Source organism: Salvia hispanica, chromosome 3 (assembly GCF_029641045.1).
Source record: "Salvia hispanica isolate PSC_SH4W2 chromosome 3, Shi_PSC_v1, whole genome shotgun sequence".
In the NCBI taxonomy this organism is placed as follows: Eukaryota; Viridiplantae; Streptophyta; class Magnoliopsida; order Lamiales; family Lamiaceae; genus Salvia; species Salvia hispanica.
In genome coordinates this window covers 44,817,360-44,831,454 of record NC_142694.1, presented here as the reverse complement: position 1 = coordinate 44,831,454, position 14,095 = coordinate 44,817,360, and the positions used below count along the sequence as shown (strand labels likewise).

At 37.4% G+C, this 14,095-nt stretch overlaps 3 protein-coding genes across 3 annotated transcripts; 1 reads left to right on the top strand and 2 right to left on the bottom strand.

Annotated features, from left to right (window-relative positions):
- Positions 1-1,323: 1,323 nt before the first annotated feature.
- Positions 1,324-2,831, bottom strand: LOC125212777 (Tetratricopeptide repeat (TPR)-like superfamily protein). Its single transcript, XM_048113034.2, has one exon. It carries the CDS (start codon positions 2,785-2,787, stop codon positions 1,525-1,527), a length of 1,263 nt encoding a protein of 420 aa, XP_047968991.1. The 5' UTR covers positions 2,788-2,831; the 3' UTR covers positions 1,324-1,524.
- Positions 2,832-4,023: 1,192 nt separating this feature from the next.
- RUS1 (root UVB sensitive-like protein (Protein of unknown function, DUF647)) lies at positions 4,024-8,019 on the bottom strand. The gene is made up of 6 exons (XM_048117994.2): positions 6,967-8,019; positions 6,375-6,431; positions 6,024-6,222; positions 5,300-5,415; positions 4,709-4,885; positions 4,024-4,527 (listed from the first exon to the last, which is right to left on the bottom strand). The coding sequence occupies exons 1-6, from the start codon at positions 7,951-7,953 to the stop codon at positions 4,237-4,239; spliced, it is 1,827 nt and encodes a 608-aa protein (XP_047973951.2). The 5' UTR covers positions 7,954-8,019; the 3' UTR covers positions 4,024-4,236.
- Positions 8,020-11,040: 3,021 nt separating this feature from the next.
- Positions 11,041-14,060, top strand: LOC125210146 (putative late blight resistance protein homolog R1C-3). Its single transcript, XM_089067971.1, has one exon. It carries the CDS (start codon positions 11,109-11,111, stop codon positions 13,731-13,733), a length of 2,625 nt encoding a protein of 874 aa, XP_088924097.1. The 5' UTR covers positions 11,041-11,108; the 3' UTR covers positions 13,734-14,060.
- The last annotated feature ends 35 nt before the right edge of the window (positions 14,061-14,095 follow it).

The following is a 14,095-nucleotide window of genomic DNA, read 5'->3' as shown; positions in this document are numbered from 1 at the left end:
ATCTTGTGCCTTGACAATTATTCCAACCATTCGAAGAACAATTAAATTTACTCAGCATCAATTTTTCAAACAGCCACGTCAAGTAATCAACGAAGTTTACTCGGTCAACCTACAGTCAAAACCCTAAATCCAATTAGGTCACAAGAATATCAAATACCAATTCGTCTCGTCATTTAATCCGCGGACTTCACGGTATTAAAAGCTTTAATTGCAAAAAAATTTACAGTTCAAAAATTAGGGTTCAAAAAGTGGGGCGTTACACCCTCCGTCCACGAAAATTTGTCCCAGTTTTCCATTTCCGTTCGTCCCCCAAAATTTGTCCCATTTCACTTTTATCATTTTCGGTAGTGGACCCCAAATTCCACTAACTCATTCATACTCACATTTTATTATAAAACTAATACTTTAAAAGTAGCACCCACAATCCACTAACCTTTTCAACTCACTTTCCATTACATTTCTTAAAACCTGTGCCCGGTCAAACAGGGACGAATTTTCGTGGACGGAGGGAGTAATTTTTATAATTAAAAAAATTTATTGATATTTAAAAATTGAAATTTAAAATTTTGTAAAATTAAATCTAATATTGAAATAAAGAAACAAAGTGAAGGATGACAAACGGGAAGAAGAATGATAATTTTGAAATATATCAGATTTAGTACATAACTAAAATAATATCATATTTAAAATATTAAAGTGTAAAAAGATCAAATTGCCCAAAACCCCCCAAAAGGGTATTTTCGTACTAAAAAAGCCAAAGGGACCAATTTCGAGATAAACCCTTAATCCAGGGACTACTGGTGATATTTTTAAAGTCCAGGAACTATAGGCGAGATAAATCCATAGTCCAGAGATCATTTTTTAGGTTCACTCTTTAATTACTTATAAATAGATGATTTGCATTTAATTATCAAATATGTAATAGCGTCATGGCGTTATGCATGGGAATATATATAGCTAGCCAATAAATATACCTAGTACTATGATTACATTTAATCCTGCAATAGATTAATTATTTTTACATGCACTTCAAGTCTAATTTGATATTGTTGATAAATTTGATATTGCAGATAAATATTGCAGATAAAAAACTAATTGCATTTGTAGTTAAGGTAAGTAAATTTGCTTTTAAAGTGTAACGAATATTTTATTAATTTATAGAATATTTTGAGTTATTGTACTTATTAAATTGGTATCATTAATTTTTTAGAGATTTTGAAAAGTTATTCCTCTTCAAAAAATATAATATTTGGATAGTTATTAAGGATCAAGATTATATTGGTATTTATGGTAGTAGTAGTAGTAGTAAAACTATATGAAAAGTTGAGCTTCAAAATATATACTACAAGAAAACAGAGCAACTCAAGAATTCACTCATTCACCTTGTATTCACTCTATACACCACACTTTTAATGCAGGTTCACAAGCCAAAATGAACATGACATATGTAATAATAAAGCAACCATTTTTTACAAAATATTCATTCAACACCCCTGCCTTAGAAATCCACCATCGAAGTGGCTGTCAAAGATGACTTTGGTCAAGTTCAATGCTCTGTTTATTCATCCGATACACAGTCTCTCTCCCACAAGCTAACTCCACTCGATCGACCATTGCTTTCCGAGGTTTGTAGCCGGCAGTCCTCATTTCGTAGAGAGTTCTAACCGCCTTGACACAGAGGCCATGCTGCATATAGTTCGCCAACATTGCATTGTAACATGCGCTATTCCTCTTAATACGACCAAACTCGAACGCCCTTGTTGCATCGCTCAGTGCACCGCATTTTCCATACAAATCCACCAGTGCACACTGCACAAAGCTGTCGGAATCTAGTCCCAGTTTCATTGCATTCGCGTGGACTTGTCGACCGTACCTAATAGCACCGATCCTCCTGCAAGCCTTGAGAACAATCGAGAATGTGTACTCGTTCTTCTTTACTCCCTCCTCTCCCATCTCCTTAAACACATTAGCTACGCCCACAAAGTTGTGGTCGTTGCAGCAATTCACTATCCTAGACGTCCACACAGCTGTATCCCGACACTCAACTTGCTGGAAAACTCTCTCAGCACCCTCATAATGCTTCAGCTTCCCGTAGAAGCTAATCAAGAAACTGCTCAAAGCATCGTTCTTCGAAAACCCCACTTTCCACAACCAACCATGAACTTGCCTCCCGAGTTCAAAGTCAACGGTGCACACACAAGCTCTAAGCACACACATGAGAATTCCCGGAACCGAAAATCCCATCTGATCAGCACCCGCGTCCTCCAATTCTTTATCGCTCAGCATTTTAACGAACAATTCATTGGCTTCGTTAAACTCTCCATTCTGAACACAACCAGCAATCAGAATGGCCCAAGAGTTGAAGTCCCGCACAGTCATTTCATCAAACACCTTGCGTGCATGCTCCAAACAGCCACTAGACACATACATCAATAGAATCCTGTTAATCACAGGTAAGCTCGGATGAATCCCACTCGTTCTAATATGCTCGTGCAATTGGATAGCTTTGAAAGGGTCACCAGATTCTGTACATTCTTTGATGAGTGAAGTGTAAATATCTATTGGTATAGGCAATTTAAGGGCGTCCATCAATCGCAAAATGTCGGAGGTGGTGGTGACGGGCTTCTGGTTCGGCTTGATTCTTACGGGTTTTAAGGGTAGTTTGTATTTAGGTCTGTGAAGGGGCAACTGGATTTGGGTTTTAGGGTTGGCATTGAAATTGTTGAGATTTTTGAATTGGATATTCATGTGGAGGAGTGATGGGGCTCTGGCTGCTGTGATTTCCATTTAGCAAGAGCATTGATATCGATGTGGTTCCTGCAATTCTTCGCCTGTAAAAATTGAGGCGGCGCAACGCTCCCTTAAATATTACTACCTCCGTCCCCCAAAATTTGCTACACTTTAACACGACAGGGATTTTAAGAAATGTAATGGAAAGTGAGTTGAAAAAGTTGGTGGAATGTGGTCCTACTTTAAGTATTAGTTTTATAATAAAATGTGAGTAGGAATGAGTTAGTAGAATATGGGGTCCACTACCAAAAATGGTAAAAGTGAAGTGTATCAAATTTTCAGGGACGGGCCGAAATGGTAATATGTATCAAATTTTCAGGGACAGAGGTAGCAGTAAATGAATTTTAATTTTTTTAGATATTAAAAATATTGAGAAATTTTGTAGCGATGCAACCAATATCTTCTATGAAAAAATATACTCCTACAAATCGAAAAAGAAAAGAACAAGAGATTTTTGTGATTCGATAGGTTAACTCAGCAATATTTTTAAAATTTGTAAAAAAATTATAGGTTTGTCAATTTTATCAATGCGATTAATATCGGTTGCTATATTACTGTTAGCTTTTAAGCCGATTTTTAGTGCTTTGTTAATCAAATTTAAACATAAATATTCTCTCCAGTGTATGTTATTCACAATTTTTGTTCGACTCGTCTCAAACTACTTATAATATTTACTACTCCTTCCGTCCCGGCTAAGATGACACATTGCTTAGTCGGCACGGGATTTTAGGAGTTATTGGTTAAAGTGTTTAATTGGAGAGAGAGAAGGTGGATGTAAGTATTAAAGTAGAGAGATAAAGAAAAATGGATGTTTTAATAGGAGTGAGAAAAAGTGGTTGAGTGTATTAATTGGAGAGAAAAAGTTACCAAAAAAGAAAATGTGTCATATTAGTTGGGACAAACTAAAAAGGAAAACGTGTCATCTTAAGCGGGACGGAGGGAGTATATTTTAAGTAAGAAATAATATTTACTATATTTGAAGTAAGAATTAGGATATTTAATTAATATAATATTAATTAAGTATTTCTTATTAAGTGATTTCTCATTATAATTAAAATATTAATTTAATTACACTAAAAAAGTCAATTCAAAATTTAACCTAAAAAAAAAGTGCGAAAATTGGATGTAGGAAGAATAAAATTCTTTCAAACACCGTGTGTAATTGTGTATTGTAATAGCGTAAGAGATGATATTGAAGGAAAAATAGTCTAGTAGACATTATTCACTTTGAACTTTTGAATTAAAAGGAAGATTGAGATTAAGCTCTAAACCTCTGTTTATGCATATTTAAATGAACAAGAAAACGCCTTACACCTAATATGTGAATCACTCCCTACCGTTAGTGGCAAGCATTCCTCACCACTACCTAACTAAAGCTTTTAAAGTATACATTTTGCTACTCTTTTGTATTCTGAACTATTCTTGCCATCAATATATCAATTCTGGTCAGCCCGATGATGCAGCAGATGTGGTTCCATTGCCTACCTGCACCCGATTCGGTAGAGGCCTTGCAATGAGGCCATCTAAAACCCAACCTGCAACCTCACTATCCTTTTTGACATGGTTGAATTCCCTTTGCACATATTCCAAAGATATTTGAAGCTTCCCCCCTGCTCTGCAATCGTCTACGATACTGCTCGACTTTATTCCCGCATTTTTCTCCAACCAGTACAAATAACAGACATGATACAATGACCTCAGCATGTCTTGTGGGGATGAGCTCTCTTTTAATGCCACCTGATTCATTCACAGGAAATGGAATACATTCAGAATGAAAAATATAAGTGACTTCTCAGTAATATCAAAATATTAGCATAAGATTTGATATCTCAAAAATGGATAGTAAGCACTAGTGGCGGTATAGCAATTGGAGATTAATGTGAGGTAATGAAACATGTGCAAATTAGAAAAAACATACACAATATCTTCCTTCGAGCTCTGTCAGGATATAAGCCTCATCTTTGTATAAATCAAATAAAGCAACGGCATCTTCCCTGTTTTTCAGAAACCCGGAGGGTTTGGAGCCCAGCTGTAACCGACGATCAACTTGTGCTGCAGCATCCTTCGCATCAGTGGATAGCAAGTCCAATCGTTCCTAGATAACACAGGACATCAAATAACTACCCACACATGGTGCAATGTATTATGCTGTCTGATTCAAATTTTTAACTGAAATTTGCCCAGTAGATGGCACATGTATTTTATTAAGAATTTGTTTCTCCTGCTGCTTTTGATTTGAACAAAGTTTAACATAGATCTAATTTTTTTTATCAGCCATTCTTCACATGATAAGAATTATACTTGCTTTTCAGGATTGAATGATTTTTCAAACCACTGCCAAGTTAGTCAGTGTACAACTATCACATTTTAACTGACAGAGGCAGCAGACTCGGATAAAGGTATCATATGACAAGTTTGCAATTGTTACTGTATTCGATCTCTCGATTCATATTTCATGCTAAAATACTGAAAAAAGGATAAGAATAACGATACAAGAAAAGAAACGTACTTCGGATGTGGGCTTTACAATCAAAAGGGGGAAAGCTGGAAACAGAGGCTCCTCATCATTAACCTCTCTAACTGAAGGTACAAGACCGCTGAGCAGATACTCACTGAAGAGTAAGCCTGTTGGGAACACAATAGAATATTTATCAAGTCATACGTGGCATATATAGGAAGAAAGGGCAGAAGAAGCAAATGCAAGTCCTACTACAGGGATCTTATTTATAAAACAAAAACATCCATCACAAACATTTTTTGGGGTATATGTTAGTGTGTACCAGTGGGAATTTGTTCTCATTAAATTATTAAAATTTTAAATTCAGGTTTCCACATATGAACTAATTGGCAGCATAATTTCATGGTAACTCCATTGAGTCAGAGAATCAGAAAACCCAATGGATTCGTAACATTTGTTCAGAACTATTCTCCCATCAGTTAGTACATCAAGTTCAAACTATATCATTCTGTCTCAATTAGCATATCTAAGTAGTTTACCTTTTCCTCTCTCATGCACATACAAATAGATTAGGTTAATAGTCTTCATACATTATAGTACCCCCTCCATAAAGCTACGCTTGGTCTATGAGAAAGCTATAACTATATTACGAATTTCACCGCGAGGAGGAAAACAACCATCGAATTGCAACACCAGTAATACTATCTACAAGACTACAACTGGAACAAGTTGTAATGCAGGAACTAAAGTAACAAAAGACCAGCCAAGGAATTACTTGCACGATATGGATTCAACGTCCTTATCTGGATGGACTGATATGATTTCAGATTGCAGAACATGTGGACCCAAGTTATAACACCAAAAGAAGCAAGAGCAAGGGGTGTAGAAGACTGTACGGCATTAGCCAATACTATGCCAAGCATGATTCCAATTGATTTGCTCACCATTCCCTGAGCTTCACCCTTAGCAATTACCTGTCATAAAACACTCCTTCTAAACCTCAATATTTTAAGAAGCAGCTACATCCGATGATCATATGAAATAACAAAAAAGAAAAGGGCCTAAAATTTAGTTCCAAAACAAGATTATTGGGTTATGAAGATTAAATCTATCGTGTAGATTATACCTCCGCAAAATTCCTCTGTGCAGCAAACCCAGCATAGAAACAACTCCTAGTAGCTGCCTATCAAACAAAAGTTTCTTGTTTAAGGAGAATAATACTAAAATAGTAGTATAAGCTTTCAATATAAAGCACATAAGATATGGGGAATAGTTTAAATTTCTTCAACGAAAACTAAACTAATAGAAACAACCCACTGGATTGAGAAATGAGATAGGAAGAGACCAAAAAGTAAACCGATTTAACTTGCTGATTATACGAACACAATTGCCCAAGTAATAGGAAATTATAGGAATCTAAACGTTGTTACTTCGATAAAATACAGCCATACACGAACATAGTACAATTTCTGGCACAGTTAACTGATTAAACTTGCTGATCTAACAAAGAAAAAGAAGCCAAGTTTGAACTCTTATTGTAATTCGCTAAAACCAAGCTAATCACTAATCAGTAGTATTTTAGAAGAGTAAGCAATCTTCTTAGATGTCATGAATACACCAAGAGTTGCATAAAATTGACATACATTGACACATATATGGAATTCCTTCCAAGAAGTATAGTCTGCAAGCAGTTGCAGTTACATTAAGTTAAAACCAACCTGAATTAACGCCCCTGCAGATCTTCCAGCTCCAGCCAATGCACCAATTGGAACAAAGAGATGAGGGAAAGCAGGGGTCAAGATTTCCATCCCAAAAGCAGCATTTTCTAGAAGATCAGCAAACAACCTCCAACCCTTTGGATTCACGTCAAAATGTCTCCCATATTTCGACAGCATTATCTTGCTTACATACCCAATCCCATCCTTCAGCACCCAATTCACTGCCGCTGCTGTAGGAATCGCCCCCTTTCCTAAACCAATAGCATAAAGCATAGCCTGAGTTGCAAGCACGCCGCTGATTTGTGCAGCAATGCCTTGAACCCCTCTCCAAAGAGAATACTCGAGGTAGTCGCTCGTAACGCTGTCAGGGAACCCCTCCGGCAGCAACAAACCCGCCGCTAAATCCCTACATTTCGCCCAAACATCTCCCAAGATCGCCGCAGACGAGGTCGGATTACTCCCGTCGCTTGACCTCCAAGGCCAAAACAACACTTTCTCATGCACCACGAATTCATCTCTGCTGTAATCAGGCAGCAGCTCGATCCTCTTTCCGCCTTTAATTTCGTAAACGGAATCATCGTTATCTCCATTTTCCGCTCGCGCCGGAGAAGAGGAGAGGATGAAGTAGCTCGCTATGGAAACAAGTAAAGCGCGAGATACGGAACGCGATTCTTCTCTATTGCTGAAAATCAAATGCCACGGCAGAAGAAGGAGTGAATTCCGATTGAAATTGAAGGAATTGCCGCTGCCGTCGTCGCCGCTGCCTCCATTTCCACCACCTCCGGAGCTACCTCCGCCATTTCCGCCGCCTTTGTGGAGAGGTCGGGAGGAGTAATGAAGCGGCGTAAAGCGGTTGTGATTGAGGTGAAGAATTGTGCGGTGGGTGGGGAAGGGGGAGGCGATCGAGAGAGTAAAGCTTGCGGCAGGAGTGGAAGGTGAAGACGGTTGGCGAGGAAGGGGGAAGGGGTTGCAGGCCGAGCAACCCATAATTGCGGCGGTTACGGGAAGCTTTTTTGCGAGTCTTTCTCAGTCAAAACGACAACGGAGAAACTACTCTAATGGGCCTTTCTCTTTTGGGCTTTCAAATATGCCTGGCCTATTTTATCGGCCTCATTCTACGCCTGAATTTTTAGAAATTGTGAGAAACATAAAACAAAAAATAAATAAAACTGATATTGCCTCTTTCTTTAAAAATTAAAAACTTTTCAAACAGCACACATATGTTAATGTAAAATTAGTAAGGGCATCTACGGCAGTGTCTCTTATCCGTCTCTTAACCGTCTCATCTCTTCACTATTCATGGGCCCCATTGTACTTTTCACTTCATCTCTTAATTAAGAGATAGCACCCACATCCATCCATCTCTTAACCATCTCATCTCTTAACTATTCATTCAATTTCATTTTTCATTTTTATTTTCAACAAATCCAATTAATAAAAAACACACTTCATTAAATAAAATAAAATTACAATTTAAAATCCTAAAAATAAAAAAAATACATAATTAAAATCCTAAAAAAATAAAAACACACATAATTAAAATCCTAAAAAAATAAAAATACACACAATTTAAAAAAAATTTAAAAAAATTAAAAATTTGTAAAAAACGGCTATAAACGGCTAGTATAATTTTTGAAATTTTTTATATATATATTTTTTATTTTTTTGAATTTTTTCTGATTTTTAAAAAAAAATAAAAAAAAATCAATTTTAACGGATATAAACGACGCCCACTCGCGGGACGGCGAGTGGGCGTCACGCACGAACCGGAGCTCGCCACGTCGCCCAAGCGCGTGGCGTCTCGTCTCGCCGGGAGCCCCTTCACTAAGAGACGTGGGACGAGATAGAGACGGGATGGGGACGGGATGCATCCCACAGCGGCGTCTCTTATCCGTCTCGTCTCTCCAAGACGAGATAGAGACGGTTTTGTGAACAGCTGTGGATGCAAAGTAAAAGAGATAAAAAAAATATATATATAAAATAGAAAGATAAAAGATAATAAAAATACACCCTTCATTTTTTAAAAATAGTAACTATTTCTATTTTGGTTTATTCCTTAAAAGTAGAAATTTTAGAATTTTTTTATTTTAGGACATGGACCCCACAATCCACTATCTCTATTTTCACTATCTTTTCTCTTTCTCTCTTACTTTGCAGATTTCCCCGCTGACGTCCGCCATTAGGCGCGGGAGGGTCCGCATCGGACACCGCAGATCTGCGGCTTTCGGGCGACGTCCCAATTTTTTATTTATTTTTTTTAAAAAAAAACTCTATATATACGGCTCGTTGCAAACTCTATATATACGATTTTTTAAAAAACCCTAACGCATGTATTATCGTCGAAAATGAAGGCCTAAAACAAAAACATATTATACCGTCGGGCCGGGTCGTTCGGCTAGTGGCAAACTATAGAGATTCAAGGCATAACATGTACTTTGTTTGAATCGTTTTTTGGGTTGAGATGTTTTTTTTAGTGAACTATGTATTTTTTTTAATTTAAATATGTATGCTTTTTTTAAAAATAAAATCGTTGTACTTTTCCCGTATTTGTGTCGAAATTTTAATTCCGTAAATTGCATATTTGTGAATTTGTGAATTTTTATTATTATGGATGTCATTGGGGATGTTTGCCATTGTGCCATTGTGCAGTGGGATATCCTTATGACGTGGCAGGAGGTGCTTTTGGGAAATCCGCCGGGACATCCGCACCACTGTGGATGCTCTTAATTTACCAATTCTCTCACTTATTTTACCAGTTTTGCATTAAAACCCGCGTCATTTCAAATGTTTCTATTTTTTGAATACAGAGGAAATAGTATTTATAAATTTTGGGGTCCATATTAGATACTACCTCCGTCCCCCAAAATTTACTACACTTTGACCCGACACGGGTTTTAAGAAATGTAATGGAAAGTGAGTTGAAAAAGTTGGTGGGATGTGGGTCCTACTTTTAAAGTATTAGTTTTATAATAAAATGTGAGTAGGAATGAGTTAGTGGAATATGGGGTCCACTACCAAAAATGGTAAAAGTGAAGTGTATCAAATTTTCAGGGACAGACCGAAATAGTAAACTGTATCAAATTTTCAGGGACAGAGGTAGTATAATGTTATACTCCCTCCGTCCCACTTTAGGAGTCTTGGTTTACTATTTTTGGGTGTTCCACTTTAAGAGTCCCGGTTGAAATATTCCATAATTAGTATTAGGCTCTACATTCGACTAACTTTTTTACACTCATATTTTATTACTATAAAACTAATATAAAAAGTAGGACCCACATTCCACTATCTTTTTTCACCAAAATTCCTTTACATTTCTTAATACTCGTGCCGAATTCAACCGGGACTCCTAAAATGGGACAAAGGGAGTAATAAATTGTAAATAAATTAATGTACATAAATAATACTCTCTCCTACTTAAAAAGATCACATTTTTTTTGCATGAAATTTTAAGAGAAGTTGTTAGGATAGATTAAGTAGAAAAAAAAGTTATTAAATATTTTAATAAAAAAAAGAAAATTTATTTCTTAATATAGAAAATCGACATCTTAAATAAGACAAACTAAAAAGAAAATTTAAAAAAGGTTTTAAGGAACATATTATTAAAAATAAAAATATCTACTACTATTCCCTCCGTCCTGACTAAGATGACACATTCCTTAGCCTGCACGGGATTTTTGGAGTTATGTGTTAATGTGTTTAATTGGAGAGAAAAAAAGTGGGTGAAAGTATTAAAATAGAGAGAGAAATAAAGATGAATATTTTAATAGGGGTAGAATAAAGTGGTTGAGTGTATTAGTTGGAGAGAGAAAGTTTCCCTAAAAGGAAATGTGTTATCTTAATTGAGATAAACTAAAAATTAAGTGGGATGGGGGGAGTAGTATATTTTAATGGTGAAGATAAAGTAATGACGGCAATATTGGTAAGTGGTAAGTTCAAGAAAACCACGCGGACTTTGAATTTTAAAAAAGGATATCTTCAAAATTCTAACATTAAATTCTTATTGAAATGTCAATTCAAACACTTGAAGATAGTAATGAAAGCCTATACTTGGATCTTAGTTAGTAAAATTGTTTAAACTCTTATAGTTGATCATCTTCATTCTCGTTTCAATCTTCCAAAATTAACGGACAAGAAATCTATCCATGGCAGCAGCTTTCGCAGCTCTAGTTTCTCTTGAGAGTAATCTACTCCTTATCTACAATCACCCCAAACATTCCTTTGAGTTCGAGGAAAAACAGATTCAGTCCCTCCGGGGAAGTGTGAGTTTCCTGATCAGTTTCATGAAAAGCTATGACGAATCTCATGGAGCCGCAAAACAAGCTGCAGAAGCTTTAGAGATGCGAATTGCGCATGCAGCTCAAGTGGCAGAAGATGTGATCGAATCACATATGGTCGATCAGATCCGTGGTGGAAAGACAAGATCATCTCGTTTCCTGCTGGATCTGCAGAAAGCAATCGAAGGCATGGATTACATGAGGAGAAAGACTTTAAACGTGAGAGCGCGACATCAGCAGCAGCAGAGCACATACTCATCAGCAGCAGTAGCCACGCAATCAACATCTCTCACCTTTACCATGCTCGGATTTGATGACGTCTTACTCCAACTTCTGGACCTTCTCACTGGACTTCCCTCAAGTCGGCGAGTCATCCCCATCCAAGGCATGGGGGGAACCGGTAAGACTACGCTTGCTAGAAAAGCATTTCAGCATAAATATATCGTGGAACACTTTGATGTTTGCCTCTGGGCCACAATATCTCAAGAGTATAGCCTTCACAAAATTTTGTTAGAGCTCTTGTCTCATCTAAGAAAATCCGATAGTGGAACTGGAACTGGAACTGGAACTGGAACTGGATTGCAAGAAAGGTTATACAAGAGTTTATATGGGCTAAGGTATTTGATTGTTCTAGATGATATGTGGAATGTTAAAGCTTTGGATGATATGTTATTCCTGTTTCCGGATACAAACAATGGAAGTCGAATTATTTTGACTACCAGGCATTCAGATGTAGCCGAACATTTAGGCGTTTCTCCTATTGCAATGAGTTTTCTAGATGAAGACAATAGTTGGCAATTATTTTGTCAAATAGCATTAGCAGAGCAACAAGGTTGCCCTCGTGAGTTGGAGGAGGCTGCAATGAAGATAGTTGCAAAGTGCAAAGGACTTCCCCTCGCAATTGTTGTCATTGGTGGTCATCTCAGAAAGTCCTCAATGGCTCTAGACTATTGGGAGAATGTTGCAGAATCAAATTTGAATGATGAACAGTGCTTGAATGTATTATCTTTGAGTTACAACTACTTGCCTGTTCATCTGAAGCCATGTCTCCTATTCATTGGAGCATTTCCAGAAGATTGTATTATCGATGCGTGGGATGTTTTAAAACTTTGGATTGCCGAAGGATTTATACAACAAGGCGAATATTCCAGCTTGGAAGAGGCCGCAGGGTATTGTTTATGGGATCTCTACCTGAGAAATCTCATTGTAGTTGATAAGTGGGATCAGCGTGATGAAATTTATACATTCAAAGTACATGATCTAGTAAGAGATATGTGCCTGAAGATTGCCAAGGAGGAGGAGTTTTTATATGTGTTTGAAACTCCAAGAGCCATAAATAGAGAGCGTCGAGTTGTAATCAGTGGAGGGACGAATCATGAAGTAATAGCCTCTGATGCTCCAGTCCGTTTTCTGATGTGGGAAAGAGGTTGTTATGATACCAGCAATCTGTATGACTTGAAACTGTTGAGAACGTTGCGAAACATTACCACGACATCAATAAGTGGGTCCATTCTTCAGCAACTGAACTTACGGTATCTTAATGTTGATCTTGCTCACATAATTCGCCCAATGCTTTATTATCTCCCGTCATCAATGTCATTGCTTTGGAATCTGCAAACTTTAATAATTAATATAACAGATCAGTCAAAAGTGATTGCACCCTATGAGATTTGGGAGATGCTTCAACTTATGTATCTTGAGGTTGACAAGATTTGTCTCATTGATCCTCCTCCTGTGGACAGGGAAAATCGCTTGGTAATGAGAAATCTAGGCTCACTTTACAGAGTGGAGAATTTTAGGCTCAGTAATGAGGTTTGCAAGAGAATCCCCAATGTCAGGGAACTAAGGTTATCCTATTGTGATGAAGTAAGTTGGAATTATTGTCCCCGCAACCTTAGCTGTTTCCATCATCTGCAATGCCTATGGTTGCAGTTCGATGACAGTTCCAAGTGGCGTGAGTTTGTTACGAGCCTCACTTTCCCAAGCACGCTCGAGTTCTTGTGTTTAAGTGGTTGTGGTGTTGATTGGGAAGAATTGACAATGATGGTTGGATCATTGCCCAATTTTTTTGAGCTTCAGTTACTTCAGGATTCAGTCACTGGATCTGTTTGGAACCCGGAAGAAGAGAAATTCCTTAGATTGAAATACTTGACTATTCATGGTTGTGATGATTTAGTTTATTGGAATGCAGACAGGTGCCATTTTCCAGTCCTGGAAGGTCTTTATCTTGGATATTTGTGTAAATTGGACGAGTTCCCTTCAGGTTTGGGAGAAATAGCAACACTCGAGTGTATTGAATTGTTATTTTGCAGCGCATCTTTGAGCATTTCAGCAATGAGAACATTAGTGGAACAAGAGGAGGAAGGTAATGACAGTCTTCGACTTGATGTATATTTTCAGGGTGATAAGGAAACACTTAAGAGCTTCAAACACAAGGTTCAAGAAGAAGGTCTCACAAGCACTAATCTATCTCTGCACCTCGACAGATCCTAAGGCCAAAACATCTCCAATCTCTCCTGTTACTGCTGGAGCTGATCAGACATCTCCAACCTCTCCAGCAACTGTTGTGGCTGATCAGACACAAGCCGATGACAGCAATGGAGTGACTCCAAGTCTCGTCGCACACGATGCCCTCCTGTTCGTTTCCAAGACTATGTTAGTAGTTAGTTATGTTGGTGTATTTCATTCAGATGTTTAGTGTACAATGTAATAGGAATAGAGAGTCGAGCCTTATTATAAGCTCCATGTCAGATTTTCTTCGTTGGTTCTTTCCAGATATGCAAAAGAGAGTCGAATAGAGAACTTATTATCTTAAGTCATTAAGCAAATAATAAGATCCTTCATTTTTGTAAATC